This window comes from Haliotis cracherodii, unplaced genomic scaffold, assembly GCF_022045235.1.
Source record: "Haliotis cracherodii isolate W230 unplaced genomic scaffold, xgHalCrac1.p SCAF_15, whole genome shotgun sequence".
In the NCBI taxonomy this organism is placed as follows: domain Eukaryota; kingdom Metazoa; phylum Mollusca; class Gastropoda; order Lepetellida; family Haliotidae; genus Haliotis; species Haliotis cracherodii.
The window spans coordinates 28,220,181-28,242,940 of NW_027266270.1; the positions used below are offsets into that span (position 1 = coordinate 28,220,181).

Consider the following 22,760-nt stretch of genomic DNA (forward strand, 5'->3'; position numbering starts at 1 on the left):
ACTTACGACAGTCGTAGTGCTACAACTGCTTCGTAAAATAGGGCCGTTGAGGATATAGTCCTCCTTACAATCAACCTTTACATTTTTTCAAATCTAAACCATATTTACAGACACGAAATAAAAATTTGGAAAATGTGATGACTTCATCCTTTGGGGCTTAATAATTAAAGGGGAGCAATGGGATATATGTAAGTCGACATATATGTATCTTATGTAATGTAAACATTCTGCTGATGCGACCTCAAAGTTCAAGTCCCTTACATTGAATAGAATAGTTTATGGTATGTAATAACGATCAATAGAAACTGAAAACTGTTTCAGAAGCTAATTATATACACGTTATGATTTCACATGTGTTTCACGAATAGTGCAAAACCCTACAAAGTTGCTAACATTTAATTCCACGCATTCGATCTACATCGAAATGAACATAGTTTTTGAAATATTTCAGCAATGGGGTCCCTATCACGAGTAACCTCCCTTCTTACACCAGAGGGCGTTGACCGAGTGTCTGTTGAGATGACCGAAAACTAAGCGTGATAGGTACTATTGATATCACTCGACTATGCGATAACATGACATACTGACTGGTGACATTTCAACATTAGGTGAGTGAAAGAGGTTTTTGTAAACTGAGCTTTCGTTTCTCCCTATTCTCTCCACAGAAGCCGGTAGCTTCATCGCGTCGGTTGGGATGCTAGCCTAGTTGCTAGTAGATTTCAATAAGCCTACCTGTCAAACATGTGATTCTTTGATCTTCGGTCTGATCACCGCAATAATGAATGTAAGAAGATCGATGTGTTTATTCGTTAAGTCAGTTTGGGAATGTTGTGGACACATGCCGTGTTTATTCCTTGTGACAAATAATTGCCACTGCGAGATCAGTGTATTCCGGTAACCATGCTGTAAGCTTTGGAAACAGGCGCTAGACAGTAGGGCGGTCAATGTGTATGCATTCACTAAGGTCAGCAAATGGGACGTAGGTCTAGTTTATGTCCTACAAATTAGGTAGGAATGCCTAATACATAATAATACTATTTTCTTAGCATGAAAATATTTTTGTTTGATTTTATCTTAGGATAAAATTTAATAGATCTAGATTCTAAGTGGGACTAGACTCATTCTTTTAAGTTTGCCTCAAGTCCCAGAAATACTAATTTCTTTGCTTGCTTTCTCAAACCCTATATATAACGACCAAACATTACTGTTTACACAAATTATGTCTTGACCTAGATTGGAAATTGGAGTAGACAGAGAAGCATATAGTCCTTATATATTACTGATGCCTATTTTAGACCAGAACAAACTGCCATTTAGATTTTGGTTGATCATAGGATTTGCAAAGCATATGTACTGTCAACTAAGCGCCAACAGATATCTTCCAAATCCTTTCATGTTTTTAATTAAGGTGCTCACATGATATGAGGCACTACGTGAAGTAATACCCATTTTATTACAAAATAGATCTTGATTATCGATCAAATTGTTGGCACTGCCATTTTGTTTGATGCAAATGCAAATGATATGAGAGGTGGAATCTGACCTGTCAATAGGAGGGACATAGAAGGGACATAACTCGTAATAGCCACTGGTGGCACTACGGTTGACCCCAGAAATTCCTAGTTTGGCAAGGGTGGCAACTGGACTATTACAGTCAGTTAACTCCCTTGCCTCGAGAAGATGACTTTATCTAACATGCTGTAGGGCTGGCCATCGATACAGAAATAGAGAGAATAATTGCTGAAGTTACTCATGCAACAAAGAACCATAAAATCAGATCTCATGTGCTTTATAGTCTGGATAGCTGTGTAGACAGGGTATATCAGGGTTTGAACCAAACTCCAAAGCTTTAATAGCCTGGGTAAAGATAAATTGCCCTTGTCATGTTTAAACAATGATAAATTAGGATATATGTACTAGCCCACAGGAATTTGTATTAGCCCTGGGCTTGCAGGCTAGTGTTAAGTTCTAACCCTGTAAATAAATTCACATAGATTTTGAAGGAGGTGGTCATATTATAATGTTATATACAATGATATATACAGTGACATTCTAAAATGTCATATATTGTCTGAGAGTGTATACAAGTCACAAAAAATGTCCAAACATACACTGAAAATTGACAATCTTATTTAGAGGAATTAACTAGGAATGCCTAATACATGATTATACATTTTCAGCCAATCTTGTGATTGTAATTTGTATACCAAACAAGACAAACCAACATCAGCAGTGTTCAAAATTAAGGTCTTTATCATAGTTTAAGATGTAATCCATGGTAATGATTAGCGTGTCCCAGGATTAATGTTACCCTGCCTGGAACTCGGCATTGATAGGATAAAACAAGAATTGGTCAGCTTATTGTATTCATTATACTGTGTCTGAGTGGGGTAACCATGTTAAACTAAGGCATGGTATTTCAGTGGGCTAGCACAATAAACATTAATAAACTAGCATTAATCTGGACTAGTACAAACAGCCACACACACACATGCATGATTGCAATAAATGCAATAATCTTGAACTTTAACACCATTTCACCTCACCTTCACCATGTTCACCGCACCCTGGCAGCGGTAGTAACTAACAGTTTTGGTCCACTAGTCCTTATAATGATAACATACAGTAAAATCCTTAAAAAATGGCATATTTCTACTAGTCCTTATGATACCTTAACTATTGGCCAGTTTGGCAAGGACTTCAGGACTAGTGCCAATTTCTAATGCTGCCCTTGGTTCAAATACTATTGCAACAAACCACAAAAACCCAAGGACTCCCATCCATTTTAAATGCTGTGGTTAAGTTTGTTAGATTCTTGTTGTTGTAACTTTTTTTCTTCTATCCAAAAAGAGAAAAGTCAGGCTAATAAAGATAAACAATGTAAATTGAAACTATCCTTACTTTATGTCTCATCATGGTTTCAGACTCAACAAGTTGAAAGTGTAAATTGAAATCTTACAACATTGTAGCTCAAGAACTGACTTATTCTGTCCACAGGGATAGAAATTAACAAGGAAAATCTCCATGCCCGAATGGTGATAATATATAGCAATACCCCCAAAATGTTGGACATTCTGCCAGCCCTTAGGATGTTAACAAAGCTGTTCCAGGCTAGTGGGCTAGTGCTTTTTTCTATCCCTGCTGTCCACACTTGACCTATTTCAATTTAAAGTCAACTGTAATTATCAAAATTCAGAAGTCACAGAACTCCATAGAAATGTTCACTGCTATCTGTTACTCACACTTGACTTGTTGCTTTCAGGGAATTCATTGATTGCAATTATCAGTAGTGGTAGTTTATCGACTTTAATATCAAGCCTATTTGTGACTGTATTTCAAAGTATACAACATGTATAATGTTTGTTCATTTCAATTTTTAGCAGTATGTAGGGTTGTGTCAATTCTCCATTACAGATGGAAAAATTATGAAAATTATTTTATCACACTGCCAGCACACACAAAATCAAGCCCATAGCAGTTTGTGTTTCATATACATGTATAAGCTGAACTTTTAAGCACAAGTTTCGGAAAAGTAATTTTATGGAAACAAATAACAAACTACTGAGAAACAAGCAAAGTGATCTATCTAGCCAGAATGCTGATATTACAAATGTCGCAGTTACTGAAATATTCAGCTGGTGCGAAAATGAGAGAGTGCCAAGTCTACAGCATCGGCCACATGCTTCCGGTGCGCATGCGTGGCTCAGGTGTGCTCAGGTGTGCTCAGGTGAGCTGTTTCTCCGGGAAATCTGTTCAGGAAGTTTCCACTACCTTTCGACATAAGCAATAAGTGTGAGTCAGGGTGAGTATAAATGATATGTGTACCTTGGAAAATAGATGTTACCCAATTATGCACATAATCATAACCATGGTAACTGATGTTTGAGCTGTGCATTGATGTTACCAGAATGTCACCGGTAACATGACCAGGTTATAATGCTTCTTCTCACTAGGGATATCAGTGATAAGATATTTTAATATGTATATAGAGACTCCAAAGTATCACAATGTATCAATATATTGATTAATAGTAAAATTAATTATCTGTATGTGTATAGATAAAAATTACCTTTACAGACCTGCAACTAATTATATTCTAAATATGAACGAGGCTTATCCATTGTATGTTTGAAATTGATTTTTTCTGCCTTTTGTGCATCTAAACTATCATGACCATGGCTATGTATAATGTGAACATTTCTGTGGCAGTGAATTGTTAATTTAGTATCAATATTAATAAATATATATTGACACATTAAAAATATACTGATACATCAATATCATGATATATGATACCATCCCCACTTTTCACATTATTGCATTGAATACACTGTTAAAATACCCTTGGATGCAAAGAAAATAAGCATTTTATGAAAACCTCCTTTATCAAGAGACATGTTCTTTCTAGGGGTGGTCAGGTGTCCTTGGGGTTAAAGCGTTCGCTCGTCATGCCGAAGACCTGGGTTCGATTCCCGACATGGGTACAATGTGTCAAGCCCATTTCTGGTGTCCCCCGTCGTGATATTGCTGGAATATTGCTAAAAGCGGCGTAAAACCAAACTCACTCACTGACATGTTCTTTTTTAGTTTTCCCACCATGGGCACTTTAATTGAAATCCTAGTCCCTGCATATTCAATAGAGCAGATGATGGAAAGGTCTGGGAACTTTCTCAATGAACATGATGAAGGTGACTTGATTGATGGCATGTCATCGTACTCTGATGGCGTGAATCGTTGCTGGATTGTCTGGTCAAGACTTGATTATTTATTTGAGTATTTCATGTGTCGAGTGAAATATCATGTTTCTATGATCGAGTGACGAGGGGAAAGGAGATATTTTTGCGAATATATCTCCTTTTCCCCGTCACACAAGGAAAGAAACATGATATTTCACAAGACACATGGAATATCCTATTTATTATATACTTTTTGTGTAGTTGTCTACTGGAAAATTAAATGAGAAATTTACAGTTTGTAACGAAAGGTTTTTGCAAGAGAATGTGATGTTAACCCCATAAATGGCCATCTGTCATTATTTTGCCTTGTCGGTGTGGAACTAACATAACCAGGACATCAACAGTTTGTGTATGGGTTTGACACTTATGATAAAGGGAGACAATTTGAGGGGAGGTAACTCTTGTATGACAATAGTTCCATCAAAGTGTTATGTTCACTGCAATGAAATATCAAGTGTTATGTTCACTGCAATGAAAATATAACTTTTCCCAACATCAGGGGGCGGTCGGGTAGCCTAGTGGTTAAAGCGTTCCCTCGTCACGCCGAAGACCCGGGTTCGTTTCCCGACATGGGTACAATGTATATGATAAATATATATATTCCACAGTTATGGTGCAGGACTACATGGGGCCTATGTATTTCACTAAAATGGTTAACATCTAAAACCTGCATGACTTCCTTCCACTTAGCTGACACACCTAGATATAACCGATATGCTGTTCACATCATTGCACTCACTAAGTCTAAGGAGGTTTAGTTCCTTGAAGTGTGCTGTTTTGATGTTTGAAATGAAGAGTATGCATAGAAGAAGACGAGGAAAGGAGGTCGAATCATCACTGACGTTGAAGTAGGACATTTGCATCCTGTGTGTATATCATGAATCACTGCACATGTTACATATCATAACAATATAAATAATGTAAGCTACACATCCCAGGCTGATGCTCTCAGGGCTGTTATAGAATGTAAATGTTTTTATTCTTATTATTAATTATTTCTAAATATGGAACACATACAACTGGCAAAGTAATGATAGTTAAGTTGCTGTAAAATGGCATGAGAAGGGTAATCAATGGTAATCATGGTAATTGTGATGTATTTATTAATATTAACTATAGGGTTTGAAAGAGTGAGTGTAATTATTGACATTTGCAGATATGAATTTTGCCCCCTAGGGATTCTAGGTTCGAATAGGTCTCCAGCAACCTTTGCTGGTCGTTAGAGGTGACTAAATGGATCGGTTGGTCAGACTAAGCGACTTGAAATAATGCTGATACGACGCTTAATTTTAATTTAACTCACATAGTTTCAGTCACTGGATGGTCTGGCCTAGACTTGATTATTTTCACAGTCATAATAATGTTGTAGGGCTTTATTCGACATTAGTCAAACAAAAAACAACATTTATTTCAACGATTATTAATGCTGATTGGCCAGTTTTAGTGATTACATTGCTTGAGAACAATATAGTGTGATGTCAAAGATTGTTCATGAGTCATAAATCTATGGAACTATGTTATCAGAGCAGTAGCCAAACTTGCCTAACCTATGTTCGGAGATGTGCCTTAATTTCATAAAGTCACATTGCATAGAATATAGAACACTCTACTCGAAGCTCAACAAAGGCAGGGGCAGGGGACTTTCATCATGTTCATTCACTCGGGGCAGATGGTTTTTCATAGCTTGGTGATTGTCTGTGCACAAGGTACCTTGATGTTTGCTACTATATTGACTAGAGCATTTAAGGGCTATAATTCTGAACAAGTTCTCAATGATCTAGTTTTGCTTCAAATGGGAACTGAATAAAACTGATAGAAAGTGTAAAAACACTCAGGACCAGTGAAAAAAGGTTTATACTATTCCTCTGGACTGTTCTTTGAAAAAGGCTGGAACCCTCCTTAATATTAAATACCCCTTTTCTATTTCAGACTTGGTGACAACCCTGTTTCCTGCTTGAAGACATTCACCTGCCCTACACAGCCTTTGATATATAACCATGGCTGGTATCCCGTCCATTGCCGAGTTCTACGATGGGCGGAGTCTCTTCATCACTGGGGTGACCGGATTCATGGGGAAAGTTCTGCTTGAGAAGCTGCTGCGTGCGTGTCCTGGGATACGGTGCTGCTATGTCCTCATCCGTCCCAAGAGAGGGCAGTCTGTCGCTCAACGTCTGGAGGGTCTCATCAACTCAAAGGTTGGCATACACACTGAACACATACTGCATATCCAGGGGAAGGAATGTATTTTCTTTCAAGTGTGACATAGGGCACTCATGAGTCCTTTGGAATTTAAGTGTGCTCAGTGAATATCATGAGACCATGAGCTGGATAATCATGATAATTAAAAAAGGGTTTCTCCACTTCCTACTTAATAATATGTACTGCCCATTAAGTATGTTTATATGTTTCACATGTGTGCGTGTGCATAGGTACATACTTTCAAACTTATGCTATCTCACACTATTAATTTCTCCTTCTTCTTTTGATGGAGGCTTGGAAATGCCTGAGAACAAAATTTCCAGCTTAAAAAAACATAACATGCGAACACACCCCAGTATCACCATTGTCACCACCTAAACAAATGGGTCACATTGTTATCACCTGACATAACCTGCCACATCATTTTCTTTGAACATAGAGATTCTTTTTTTCTGAGAGTTTAGTCCTACAACTACATCAATATCTGGAACACGACTAGATTATTATCTGCAGCACAACTACATCTGTATCGACGGCACAACTAGATCGTTTTCTCGGCACTTCCTCATCATTATCTGCAGTACTGCTAGAATACATTCGATGTATCCCGCTCTTCCCCCTCTCACCACAAGGACGGAAGAGCCGAGAGTGTCGAGACCATCAATAACATCCATATCAAGAGTGACATAGATCCTAGCAGTCTAAGCGGTTGCAGAAAGATAATATCGAAAAGATCAACATCGCACTGATAAAGAATGTCGATGCTACTCATATCATTATCGAACTTTGGCTCACTACTACATTTAAGGTCAAGACGAGGTCAGTCTCACAGCCGTCACCATTCGGATCTCTCTCGACACATGGATAGGTCTCTACCATCAGAATAAGATTCGCAACGACTTTCATCTCAATACTCATCTGACATCGATATAGTGACATTCCAGCTGGGATAGGCATCGATACCTCTCCCCTAGGGATTGATATAAGCACATACGTTTCTACCCTGGGCATTATGTAGATTGTAATCGATAAAGGGCATATCCAGATTCCCACTCTTGGTATTTTTGCAGGGAACTGGGCAGTGCTGGCTGACCCCTTCGTCTTTCATCTTCTCAAAACGTTGATATCCAAACAAGTCATAGATTGTCTAGGTCCCAGTCCAGATACCCCGTGGTTTTCCTGGTCCCGAAGAAAGACAGCGACAAGCTTTGGATGATCTTCAAGATGAAGCAACGCGCGGTAACTTGAAGATCCGCCTCATTTTTGGCTACTTCAACAGCAAGGGTGGCTCGTCAACGTAGTGAAATTTGAGACAACTCCCACTCAATATCTGCAGTTTATAGCAGCGCTCTTCAAAACTGAGTTGGGCAACATGTTGAACACCCCTGGACAGATGGTCAAAGATACAATTTTTAGTGATGTTGGCAATCAAACAACCTTTGCCTCTTCGCCAATGGCAGCAGCTGCTGGGTCTGATAGCGTCAGCACGAAAACTAACTGGTACTGTGATTTCCTTTTGGCTACACTTGTTGATTTGTCCGGCCTCCTTATGAGACTAGAGCAGTTGCTTCCACGATGGCGCTGCACAGCAACTGCTCAGTATCCAACATAATGGAGGGTTACTTTTGGAAGTCTGACAGTCTTTGCTTCCCACTATCTACGTGACATCTCAGTCACCAACGTTCAAGCCAAGGCCAGTTACATCCGTTTGTCCTGGTACAACAGCTGATGGCAACGTACCCTCTGCAGCAGACGCATACACCATATTTTGTACATGCTGAATAAATATTGGAAGGTCCTTCCCCTGTTTATTATTTTTTAGAGCTAAAATTCCCAGAATAAGTACCATTGGAGGATGCAAACAGAAACCATTTTGGCGGTATCTCAAGCCTTCTGCCTTCTGCCTTGAGCATGGGATGTCTTAGTATTGGTTTGAAAATCCTCTTGGATATTGTCATTCATTCCTCTTCTCATCTTGCTTCATTCACAGCAGTTGTGTTTGATAGCTTTTACCATGTGTAAAAAAAGATGCAAAGCAGACTAACCTTACATCCTGGAGCGTATGTGTTGGTTTGTCTTCTAGAACTAATTGATCAGAGACCCATTCTGAATTGGTTACAAGTCATGGTTGAATAGGTTCCCTACTTCAAAACTATTCGATCCCAGTAATGTAATGGGGTTCTTCTCACTTTTTGTTGTGTCTTAACCACTCACGAATTCATGTCTTTTGACATGAAACTGTGTAGCATCTTGTTGTTGAAGCATTGTTTAGAACCAGTTTCCTCGTGTACATCACATGGTTGTAGTCTATTGCAGGCTATGGTTATCTGCACCCCACCATCCAACAGGATAAACGCATGGTGTGAGATGGGATAAGTTTAAAAAATTTAAACTTTTACATTAAATTGTATATTTTTGTACTTACCCTTTCGCACATGCTATATGCCCATCCAACCATCCTGAGTGACAAAGGCGATAACTGACTATAAAGGTCGTTCCACCCTACCCAAACAAGGCGGGAATTTCTGGGCTCGATTGTAGTGCCACCACTGGCTGTTATGAGTTATGTCCCTTCTGTGTCATTCTTCCTGACCAATCAGATTGATGATCACGCACTATATTATAGTAAAATGGGCCTTACATCGCTAAGTACATCAAATCACTTCAGCACCTTCATTAAAAACATGAAAAGATCTGTCGACACTTAGATGACGGTGCACTTGCTTAGCAAATCCTGATTTTGATTAGAGCATGCATAGACCCATTAGTCTAGTCAAAATATAACTCTGGAATTCCAGCCTAGTTCGGCAAGGGTGGAAACTGGACTTTTATAGTCAGTAAACTCCCTTTGCCTAGAAGCTGGAAACTTTCCACACCACGATTGAAAGAAGGAGAAATGCATAGTGTGAGATAAGATAAGTATATAAATATACAATTTAATGTAAAATTTTCAATTGTCACTGACTTCATATCACGCACATTTTCATTAAAAGTTTTCTAAGTGTGCCCTTCAAGTACTGGGAAGTTATCTTAACCATTTGTTTTTTGTTTTGACCATGCCACTCTCGAATACAAAGACTTTGAAACCTTGATAAAAATCTCTGTGGCAGGGGCATGGATGGCACATTTGCCTAAAGCACTCTGCAGAGTTGTGTCCCTTCTGCAGTGTTTCAGATCTGTTCCTTTTCTGAGGCATGGACTGAAAAATGTCATATTTTTTTCAATTTGGTGCTAATATTGAAATATTTTCAATAAAAATGATCAAATTATGAAAATGTCCTAGTGCCATTTGTCTCTTGCACAGTTAGTAATTATGTGTCATCAGGGTTGACACATTTGGTCATGGGATATCCAACTAGTCCCCACTGGTGGTTACATAAAATAACTAGATTTGGGGATAAAACAACTAGTTCTTCTAGATTGTTACCAATCTAGGACTAATATACTAGTGGTTGTGTCTATCCCTGTGTGTGCCAGAAAGTTATGATCATTGGTACCCTACCGCCCCCTTTCTTTTTTTTTAACTTGAAGTTGATAGTGTTTTTCCCTTGCAGTTATTTAACAAGGTGAAGACAGTCACTCCAGACTTTGCATCAAAGGTCATTGCAGTGGAAGGAGACATAATGGAACCCAATTTTGGAATCTGTGAAGAAGACGAAAGAAAAGTGTGTCGTGATGTATCAGTTGTCTTTCACTCAGCTGCCACAGTCAAGTTTGATGAAGAAATGAAGTAAGTAACAGATAACATTTTGAGCCATTGAATAATTTCTCACATGACGTCATTCTCATTGCGTATTTTATATTTTTAACTTGTCTTGCATTGCAAATTGCACAATGCTTTTTCTACCAAAATCCTCAATGGAAATTAATGACAATCTATCTGCGTTTTCAGTAACTCTTTTGCCTAACATCACCTCCATGACCCTCGCAACATTTGGAGTTGGAAACATGCCCCTATATGTCATTATTTTCTTCCTGCTAACTAAGCAGGATGTGAGAAACGAGATCTTTTCTGTTTGCAAGATTCAATCCTTTGCTGGTTGAATTTTTTAGTGTAGTTGGTGTGTTATCCATCCTCTTCATCTCAGTGGACTGGGTTATTCAGGGTTTTCAACACATAGAAGTAAGAAATCCATGCTTCGTGTTGGCCACCATTTTGCCTGCTGGCGGAAGATGCGAATGGTTGTTATCAACGGTGTGATTCATGTTTAATATGAGTGTTTTTCACTTTTGTTGCATATATCCTTCATATTATCGAGTAATGAAACTTACTTGCAACTCAGAATATATACAAAATATGAGTGTTTTTACTCACTTGTAAATTTCACTCTGACATCACATCACAGTTCAAATAACTAGATGTTTTGGGTTATCCCATGTTACAGATGTTTGTTTCCAAGTGTGGTTTATGTAACAGCAAGAAATTGGCTAAGGATCCACATCTCCACTGCCCAGATTGTTAAACACTGAGTCATCCCTCCTGAATGTGTGCCCAGTGCGCTTCCGTCTGTAATACAGTCTATCTCACTTATACCAGAGTTGTCAATAAGAGAAAACAACTACATCCTCCATGACTCTGCCACCAGATCCTTTTATCCAGAAGGCTCTGGTAACCTTTGATAGGGACTTTATCAACCTGGAATCCCATAACACTTTGTTCCCGCCACCACATTCCAAGAGGCAACCAGTACATGGCCAGAGCTCTGCACACAAGGGGGCCTCCCTTGACAATGACTTGTCAAGAATGACAGGCTCTACAAGATTTCTGACTCGCATATCCCATCCCTGGACACTAGATGGAGGAGGACTCTTCCCCATTTTTCCATGTTAGCATCGTCCCTTGCAGCCATGGGCAATGAAAACCACAGTTATAGTCAGTGTTGTCTTGGAAGCTGTACCAATCTTGGTTTTCTAAGGGACCACATGCTCCATACCTTATCCTTGCTGACCTTCTTCAGGAGACTGAGCGACCTATCTGCCTTTTCTTGGGATCCTCGTATCAAGGCGTTTTTGGTTAATCAACCTTGGACTGCTTCAACCCTCTGCATAACGGCATAGCCCTGGTGGTGGAACAAGTCAAGGGAATAGAAGATCGACACCAAATGGGCTAAGAAGAGACACAAAAAGGATTCTTTTCGAGGCAAAAATGGTTGCACCTACCCGAGAGGCTTGAAGAAGTGACTTTCCAGGGGATAGGCACAACTAGGAACTCTCCTTTCCACCCTCCTCCTCCTTTGTCACTTACATATGTCTAGATGGCACCAGCACGCCCTCAATCCTTTCTTCAATGACAAGTGCTGCTAAGTCACGTTGTCAGACCAATATCTCGACTGGTGGCTTATGCCATTGAATGCCTTGACAGAGTTCAAAGCGTGCTATCACCATCGACACCTCAACGGCAACACAATGGTCGTCTGGTTGTTCATTAACAAGCAGGCTCCCTTTTGAACCAGGCGTTCCCTTGTTACCACCTGACAGACAGGATTCCATTGGAGGCCAAAGCGAGACACATCGCGGGCACTGTCAAGGCTGGACCGCCCATTTTCTTCCCCCCCCCCCCGAGTGGAAGCTGCACACAGAGTCCTTCTGTCTACTGTGCCAACAGTTGGGGCAGCCAAATGTTGACCTGTTTGATACAAGGCACAACACGCACTATTGTTTCAGATTATCAGTACAGATGAATGTTATACCCGCCTATTGTTTCAGATTATCAGTACAGATGAATGTCATACCTGTCCTCTGTTTCAGATTATCAGTACAAATGAATGTTATACCATCTATTGTTTCAGATTATCAGTACAGATGAATGTTATAGGAGTGAAGAGGTTGTTAGAACTCTGTCACAAGATTGACAAGCTAGATGTAAGTTTCCTCACAAATAGATTGGAATAAAAGATAAATACCTTTGTACTGTAAGTAAGAAATTCTGTATAAAACATGTCTCAGGGTGTACGATATCTCAGTGGGCTAGCTCTATAAAACCAGCATATGTCCAGATTAGTGTTAGTTGCCATACACACACACATGCAAGCCCGTTGCTAAATCATGTATATAGAGCATGCCTCCTTTGATTGTGCCAGTGTTACCTGATCCTCTGTTGTAAAGGTGTTCCATGTTTATGACCTGCATCAGTTTTGACTTTCCTCTTGCATAAAGCGACCCTTAAGATCAATTTTAGAATAGGTCTTCAGCAACCCATGCTTGCCATAACAGGCGACTATGCTTGACGCAAGAGGCGACTAACAGGATCGGGTGGTCAGGGTCGCTGACTTGGTTGATATATGTCATTGTAATGTATCCCAATTGCATAGATGGATTCCTCTTGCATAAAGCAAGCCTTGAAGATCCAGGTTAGAATAGGTCTTCAGCAACCCATGCTTGCCATAAAAGGCGGCTATGCTTGACGTAAGAGGCGACTAACAGGATCGGGTGGTCAGGGTCGATGACTTGGTTGATATATGTCATTGTAATGTATCCCAATTGCATAGATGGATTCCTCTTGCATAAAGCGACCCTTGAAGATCCAGGTTAGAATAGGTCTTCAGCAACCCATGCTTGCCATAAAAGGCGGCTATGCTTGACGTAAGAGGCGACTAACAGGATCGGGTGGTCAGGGTCGCTGACTTGGTTGATATATGTCATTATATCCCAATTGTACAGATCGAAGTCAATCACTGGATTGTCTGGCCCAGACTCGATTATCTACAGACAGCCGTCATATAGCTGGAATATTGCTGAGTGCGGCATTAAACAACAAACAAACAAACAAATCTTACATTAAGCTGATACTTGCTGTGATATGACTGATATACTGTTCCAAGTAATGTTAAGCTAAACTCACCCACTATGAGGGTTAAAACATCACCTTGAACAGGTTGTCATGACCTGTGGATCAAATAACAAATGACACCTGCTTGTTATTGCTGAAACCTATGACATAGCCTGTGTTGTTGTTGTTGCAGGCTGTGATCCATGTGTCAACTGCCTATGCTAACTGTGATAAGGAGACTGTTGCTGAGCAGGTGTATGAACCACCACTCCACCCACAGAAACTGGTGGAAGCTGTTGAGTAAGTCCCGTATGGATCCCCTTCATCATCATAAGAGGTGACTCAGTAGATCAGACTCGGTGACTTGGTTGATGGCATGTCATTGTACCCTGATGATGTGGGTTTTGTTCATCATATCAATCATTGCATTGTCTTAGGGTGCATCACTAAACAACCAAGAAATGTTGTATGCAAATATTCCAGTTACACAACCCCTGTGTTGATTCCAGATTTAAATAGCTCATAAGGATCTTTTTCTTGTCGTACAAGTTGACTGAAGCATGACTCATTTTTTCTTGACAGGGATTTTTTGGTGAAAAGTCATGTTTGGTAGGCTAGAACAGAAATAAAAGTGAATTATTTATTTGGAAAATGTTATCTGGATCTGGTTTGTCAGTTTAACAGTTTTAATACTTTGTATACATAGTTCTGTGAACATGGTAGTGTGTATTTCGTTTAATGAAAAAAATAGCACATTTCAGTTATGATTTTTTCAACTTATATATCGTTTCTTAAGATCGGCAGATTCTTCAACTAATTATTTTTCAAATACCGCCTATTGAGAGCTACAAATTGTGACCTTGCTGATTATGTGGTGCTCTACTTGTTCTTTCCCAATGGTGTTGGGCATTTTGATGCTTTCTCATGTTGTGAACCACTCATGGCCCAGACTCAGATTATGTAACACTGAAATATTGTTGACTTTGGTATAGATCATTATTCAACCACTAACTCTTGCTATTCAATTTTTCCTGTCTGTGTCAAACTTCTCTAATGTCTTAGGTTAGGTTCCTGAATTGCCTATGGCAATAATCTTCAGTTTATCTGTTGTTACGCGTTGATACCAAAATTGAAACAATTAGTTAACCCAGAAATCTGTATGTAAAATAATTTTGTGTGAAACCCAAAAAAAATCAACAAATGGTATACAATCAACAATTGTATAACACAATTAACTAGGTTTACAAACTAATACAAATTACTGCACAGCAATTACAATGTCAGTAATCAATAGAGTGGTAGTACAATATTTAATGGCAGCATCAAATACAAAATATGATGGCAGTGGTGATAGCAAAAAGTTCAGTCATAATAATATCCAGCACCCAGATAGGCCTAGGCTGGGAATCCTGGGTGAAAAGCTATCTTCACACAACTCCTGGTCTTGATGTCAGATGACACTTAAATAGTCTAACCAGCTTCCAGCATTTTCTTCACAGTGCAGACCGCCTGTGGTCTAGTGGTAGAGCCTCCGCCCGGAGAGTGGAAGGTTGTCGGTTCGATCCCCGACCACGTCATACCAAAAGATGTTAAAAGATGGTACTTGTTGTTACCCTCTCTGGCGCTCGGCATTAAGGGGCTAAAACAAGGACTGGTCTGCTCGGAGTCAGTATACTGTGTCTGAGTGGGGTATTCATGTTAAACTGCGGCATGGTATCTCAGTGAGCTAGCACTATAAATCAGCATCAGTCCGGACTAGTACAAGCAGCCACACAGACACACACACGTACATGCACGTCGCTATATAAGTGCAATAATCTTGGACACGATGTTAAATCCCATTTCACCTCACCTCTTCACAGTGCAAGACCAGCCCAGTGTCACATGGACATCACAGAATATTCCACATGTTTCTATAATGCTTAACAAACATCCATGCTATTGAGGAAATTAACGGATAATTCTAGCATAAAAAAATAATAACTTCCTCACCACTGCTTACATTAAATAGTACTACAAAAGTACATTCCTGACAGCTAATCATTGTCAACATACAATGCAGTGAGCTTTTACTGAATCTAAACAGAAACAATGTAATAATACAGTTACAATCATTGTTTAACAATACACTGCCATATAACACTGTATCAGACACTGCTGAAATAAAGATTTAAAAAAAATCAGATCTGTGTAAAGCAGTATGAAACTTTAGGACGTTAGATAAACTAGAAAAGCTCAGCTAAGATGGTTGATCATGCAACATATTCAGATTACCAAAGATCAAAATTATAATCTTGAAAAAATAAATTAAATTATTTTTACCTGCCTACCATGTCACTTACAAAAAAACATAAAAAAATAATAATTTGTAAACCAAAAATTTAAAAAAACTCATCTCAGGAAATATGAGATATCCCCACCTTTCACACACTGACTGTTGTACAGATGGATGGACAATGCTGCTCTGAATGTCCTCACCAAGAAGCTTGTGGGTCCCCGCCCCAACACCTACACCTACACCAAGGCCATGGCCGAGTTCCTCCTGGTTGAGGGATGTGGTCAGCTCCCTGTGGCCATCGTCCGCCCGTCCATAGTGGGTGCCACCTACAAGGAACCACTCCCAGTAAGTGATGTTCAGTTGGAGGGGTTACTTTTAACAAGGGGCTGCAGCAAAGCTGTAAGCTGCTTTAGAGGTAGAAGGAAATCATTACGTCACAATTCTGTCACAGGGCTCCAGATAATGTCTCAAGCTACTGAGAATTTACTCACCAAGCACAGGTCACATATGCATGATACAAGCTCACAACAGCAATACATGTCTATGTTACAATAAGCGAGAAGCAGCACTATTTATTAAATTTTCCCTATCTCACACTAGGCATTTCATCCTTCTTCAATCCTTGGGTGAAAACTATCCTAAAAGTTTCCTGCTTAACAAAACACCTCACCCAAACACATCCCAGCCATAGCCATAGTTACCATCACCAACAGTGGTCCATGCAAAGCATGAATCTTGGTCACATGACGTCCCCAGTTTACTCTTTCTCTTCCTTATCACTCTTGTGTGGAGACAGGGTTTTTATTTAAGGAGAATTATATATATATTTTCATTCTTTTTTAAAGTCAATCGAGTGGGTCTTACATGGTTAGCATGGTTAGCAAGAAATGCTAGGTATGTGATAGTGCAAACAGAACTTTTCTGCACAAGAGCGTCCTCAAGATGCTGTGTTTGCTGTGGCCATTGCACGATGTCAGACAGAGGCAGCATGTGTAAGGACCTCACTGATGCAGACTTTACTACCTATAGACGTAAATGTGAGAAACGTTACAGTTATAGACGTTCTAAGTCTACATCTTGCGGAACATGGACCATCATCTGCCAAGAAACCTAAGAGGACCATGCTTATGGAGGTTAAATCGGATGCCCGTCCTTCTAAAGTGAACAATCATCTACTACACCTGTGTAAGTTTTAGATGAAATCAATGAATCAGAATCCTTCCTCATGACCGTTCTCTCTAGGTTACCATTCCAACGGCTGAAGATTATCATCAGGTTCAGCAGAGGGATTCATCTCTACTGATTTCAATGCTCCCTTCCTTTGACATTTGGGCGGATGATCGTCTGAGGTGTTCTGAAGAATCCTGAAAGGGTTTCTTGTGCTTCAGCTATGAGTAGTCCTTCTTCACTATCATCGAATTTGGAGGATCAACTGAGCTATGATCCTCTCAACTGGAATATGGATCGACGTTTGCCTCTCTTTCATGGGGATTGGATGATCGCAGGAGATTCGACATGGATTTGGGTCAACTTGCCCCTCCACGATTGCCAGAGGATTGCAGACACAGCCAAGATTGGGATCCATGCAACCCTCCTCACTCGTCTTACAGAAAATATTGGAGAAGCCAGGACATTCACATTCCAGACATTCGAATCCTGAGGATCGTCTATGATACAACAGTAGAGATTGGGATTGTCGTCCTCTCCCTTGGTCAATGAAGTTACAGGATAGGATTTCCTTGAGCGCTGTGATAGAAGGACTCTTTCCTGATGGTTGACATATGTCAAAGATAGGTCTCAGGATCCACAGCCTCGTCTGGAAAAGGAATGTCATCACAGTAGAACTGATCGATAAGGGGATTGACAGGGTTGTCACGGGCTGCCCACGTCCTGGGATCATCCTTCACAGCCATGATTATTTACACCTACGGATATACACACCCGGCTAATGTTAATGCAGTTTATATTATTGTCCGATGTATCTGTACAAGGAGGATCATTGAATGATTGACGATTAAGATCAGGAATAGGAATGTTATCCTTCTATCGTTATATTATTGTCGAGAAAGTGAGGATCGACAGGATTGTTCATCAACCTTTTACCAGAACATTTGGCAGAGATTAGATGATCCTTTCCGTTTTCAAGACTTATTTACAGGCATAAATATCTTGAAGATCACATGGTGAATTCACTGGTCACATGAATCATTCTACAGGGAACTGGTTGCATGTGCATGATATTTCTTGGGAACTCGGGACACCACTTCGTTTGTCTGACATACAGTTTAGGGCTGGGACAAGTCCGAAGTTAGAAGCAGGTTATGCAACCCCCATTGACCCTACCCTACCCAGCTACCTGCTGTAGGTCTGAAGATATAGGTACAAAATTTACGATTGGGACTAGTTTGACCGTAGCCGAAGCAAAATGCACTTGGATACACATTTAGAACGATCTGGTTATGCATACCCTGAATTTGACTGAAGCTTTATCTTTATTCAAACATACGAAAGTCAGAAGGAATGTGTGCATAGTCAGAAAGAAATGTGAACATTAGTGACTTGTAGTGTTACCATGAAGTTCTAGATAACTTTTGTCATTAAACAATATATCACATGACTAACCACGGGTCCGGGTAGTCCTGGGGATACCCGGGTCCTACTCAGTACCCACCCGATCCGAGTACCCGAGCTGCCCGTCCCAGCCCTAAAACAGTTCACAATGGCCAAACTCATTAACATTGCAGAAAGACAAAAACATCGTCTACCTCTACGGACAGCCCTACTACTTCAGCCACACTCAAGCCAGCTACATCCGTCACTGGAAACGGTTCATCTTTGCTTCACACATCTTTCATTGCAAAGGTTATTCTAGAAGAGTGTCTCTATCTATTAGATATTAGCATCATACTTCCTCAAAGGCTTTCTATGGTCACAAGTGGGAGAAGGTTACTCCAAGACTCAACAGCATTGCTCAACAGATAGCTGAATACCTTCAGCACATGCGAACTTCACGGTAGCTGAAACGATCTATGCTCGCTACTTATTTGTCTGCTATCGACTCAGTGATTGCAAGACTTCAAGCCTTGATTCAATTGTACAGACTAGCAGGCCAGTTGTCTCGGTTTTGACCACCAGCTTGGGATCTGAATGTCATCTAACGTCATCAATCATCTGAAGCTTAAGCACCCTTGGCTGATAAAGACAGCCTCTTGACACTAGCTACAGCAGCCCTGTCAGTGAGATCCATGTATTTGAAGTCAACAGGGTTGGCTTTGAGAGAGAGCGCCATGGTAAAGTTTTCTTTGGACTGAGATGGTACTTTGTTGCGAAGAACCCAATCCCTCGACAGCTGGTCAGGCTATTCACCATCCCTCCAAACTCATCTCTATTAGGCCCTGAAGATCTAGAAGATCTCTTACTTTGCCCTGTGAGCGCTTTACGGATCTACCTTCAAGCTTTGAAAAGTCTACAACGCTCACACAGGAGATCATTTATCCCCTTATCAACAGAAGTATTCAGGATCATGGTATCCTTTTGGCTACAATCAGTCATCTAACAAGCCTACACATTTGCCGTGTTACCACATCCAGTGGCCTCCAACCTGCATAAGACAAGGTCAATGGTGGTTAGGATCAAGTGGTTATGTTAGAATGCCCATGAGGGCAGTTGGCGATCGTCAAACAAGTTGATCTTTGTTCCATACTACGCGGTCGGTCGTGATCAAAGAAAGATGTCCTGTGCGAAGAGACGAAACACATGGGTTACCCAACCTCATGATAACACATCTATATTGCACAATTATTTTTTTTCAGAAGCAACCCATAGACAAGTATTTTTATGAATCTGAACGATGTTACGATCATTAGATTGGATCATGATTTAGAACTGGCTTCCTCATGTAAATCTAACGGATAAGGCCTTATCTACAGGCTTGGGTACCTGTGCCCCACCACCAATTGCAGGATAAATGCACAGTGTAAGGATAAGTTATAAAAATTTGTAAATTTTACAATAAATTATATATTTATAAAAACTTATCCAATCTCTCATGATAAATGCCCACCCAACCATCCCCACATCATAATTACACAAGCCTTTTCGATTTGAAAGAGAAAAAGTAAGCTTGGGACGTCATGTGATCAATTAGGCAGGAAGCTAGCTAGAGTACAGCCTTTTGTGGGTGGTGGTAGCCATGGAGACAGCTGGAATGTGTTGGGGTGCCTTGTTTTTTAATGCTGGAAACATGTTCATGGATTGTTTCCACACAGGGATCAAGAAAGAAAGGGAAATGCACACTGTGAGATTGGATAAATATTTATGAATATACAATATATTGTAACATTTACAATTTTCTAGTGAACAGTTCGTTCTAAACATGTTGAATATGGCTGCATTGGTGGCCATATTTGAAATATCTATCGCAGGTTCTTAGTCATTGATGACATTTTTTTTGCAGTCTGTGCCCAAACATTTTAGATGTATAAGTCTGAAATTGCCTGGGCATCATTTGGAGTAGATTTTAGTGTTTATATATATATGGACCTTTATTATCCTGCACAAACAGAAATTTTAATAATCTTGGACTTTGGACCTGTGGCTTTTGTTCCAATTCCAATCAATAATTATCTTAGTCTTTTCAAGTTATTACCAAGATGATCTATGCTACAATGCTGTTCTATTAGCGGTGTACAATTGATTTATGTGCATATTCTCAGCTTTTGCAACCAAGCTGTAGTTTGAAATTCAACTTGTGTCTTTCAGGGCTGGGTGGACAACTTCAATGGACCCACCGGTTTGCTTGCAGCAGTAAGTTTTTACTGCTTTCCTCACAGTCATTTAAAATAGGAAGTTATTGCATCTGTCAAGTGGGATGCAATTCAATGCGTGTAATTGATGGCATAAATTTTTCATACATTTGCAATTCAGCCATGCTTGCACTGTTTTCTCTGTTTAAAAACTATTCATCGATTTCTGCAGTCATGAGTCTGTGATGTCATTGATGGGTAGTAGTTTTTAGGCCACTAGTAGGAAGTAGAAGATGTCCCTACAGGCACATGCTTGTTTCCAGAGACGTCTAAATGGTAGCCAAACTTGATTGTTCTCAGTGACCATCTCCTTCGACAACAAACTTAACCTATACCAAGACTAATTGACAACAACCATGTAATAACATGGTATCATCCTAATGAAGCCCACTTATTTTTTTGCCTCCTCTTCAGATTGGGAAAGGTGTCCTCCGAATCATGCATGGCTACGCTCACTGTACTGCTGATGTAATACCCTGTGATATAGCCACCAACCTCATGATTGCGGTAGCCTGGTATACTGGTACAACCAAGTGAGTTACTCTCCTTAGTACAATGTCGTAGCAAGGTTATACCCTGTGCTATAGCCAGAGCAGTTTACTTTGCTGCACCAAATGCTATAAGAAAAAACTAAAATGGGTATCATATAGCAACAATGGCTGCATTGCTTGGATGCCCTAATGTACACCTTGGATATTTTTTACTATTGCTGAACACCTTGTGTGGTATTTATTATTTTAATCATTTGTTCACCCCACTAATTCAAGTAATTGCACAACACAAGTGGAGATTCCGGACAGAGTAGGCCCTCATTAGCGGATGTTTGTTGGGATGTTACAGTGTGTGACATTGCTAACTGTGTGACATAGTTCTATAAAACCACTACCTGGTCCAGATTATTAACATGTCAGTGTGATGTAGCTGGAATATTGCTGACTGCGGTATAAACAACATTCACTCATGTACTGCAAATGTACATGCTTCTCTTGTTGTCGGAGGCCATCTACACCATGCAATTCGCTGTGCAGAGTTGTGTCCTTTGGTACTATCAGAAATAATATATGCTTGCTGGTTTGAATCCCTGATGTCCCTGATCATCTTTCTAGATTTATCAACACCCCTGCGATCACCAAAGTCGTAAATGTCTCCAAGACCTGCATCAGTTGGGGCTTTCCTCACACATGCTTGTCATTGAAATACTATTCAAATCGTGACTATGCTTGTTGTAAGAGGAAACTAACTATCGATCCCAATGAGCTGATGTGCAGCATAACGATGTCAAGTTGTCTTTATGATGTCTATCTGCGATCCTGTATCCTTGTCTTTTATGCATTGCTCACCAAATGCTTTTCCTTCATCCCAGACCCTCCAGGGTACCTGTATTTAACAACACAACTGGTCAGATCAACAAGTTCACCTGGGGTGAGATGGGTAGGTATCATGTTCACTATATAGCTCACTACTCCCCATAACAGCCCATTCATGAGGATCAGATGGCTTCAGTGTATGGTTTGGTAGCTTGGCTCATCGTAACCTAATGGCTTGTATCAGTCAAACACTGGTACAGTGAAGACTTGCCCTGATTTGTCATACCCCTTACAGAGATTTGTTGTACAAAGCAGTCATTTTGTCCATAATGACATTCATGAAGATAGCCACCTTTAGAGATACAGCTATTCACATTCACAAAAAGCATGGACATGGTTTGTCTGTGTGCACATTGCCAGAGAACAAGGTCTGTTTTAATTAACTGTTTATTTTTTACTTATCCTGCATTACTCCTTAATGCATGTTACTGCTTGATCTTGACAGAGAAAAGAGCTGTGTGAGACGTCTTTGCTTGAAGAAGTTGTTCCAAACAGCTGAGAGGCCAACCCTATCATGCAGTTCCCACATGACCATAGGAAGTGACGTCACGGATCCTCACATTACTCTTGTCACTTGCTGAGTGAAGACCTGTTTTTTTGCTGTAG

At 40.1% G+C, this 22,760-nt stretch overlaps 1 protein-coding gene across 1 annotated transcript in view; it reads left to right on the plus strand.

Moving 5' to 3' along the window:
• Window positions 1–506: 506 nt before the first annotated feature.
• The window catches only part of LOC139462456 (fatty acyl-CoA reductase 1-like), a 37,173-nt gene continuing 14,919 nt past the window's right edge, over window positions 507–22,760 (plus strand). The window contains exons 1-9 of the mRNA XM_071244190.1: window positions 507–608; window positions 6,666–6,931; window positions 10,490–10,665; window positions 12,725–12,797; window positions 13,898–14,004; window positions 16,150–16,327; window positions 20,744–20,788; window positions 21,202–21,320; window positions 22,151–22,218. Coding sequence (XP_071100291.1) covers window positions 6,734–6,931; window positions 10,490–10,665; window positions 12,725–12,797; window positions 13,898–14,004; window positions 16,150–16,327; window positions 20,744–20,788; window positions 21,202–21,320; window positions 22,151–22,218 — 964 coding nt within the window. The 5' untranslated portion in view covers window positions 507–608; window positions 6,666–6,733. The remainder of the gene's footprint in view (window positions 609–6,665; window positions 6,932–10,489; window positions 10,666–12,724; window positions 12,798–13,897; window positions 14,005–16,149; window positions 16,328–20,743; window positions 20,789–21,201; window positions 21,321–22,150; window positions 22,219–22,760) is intronic.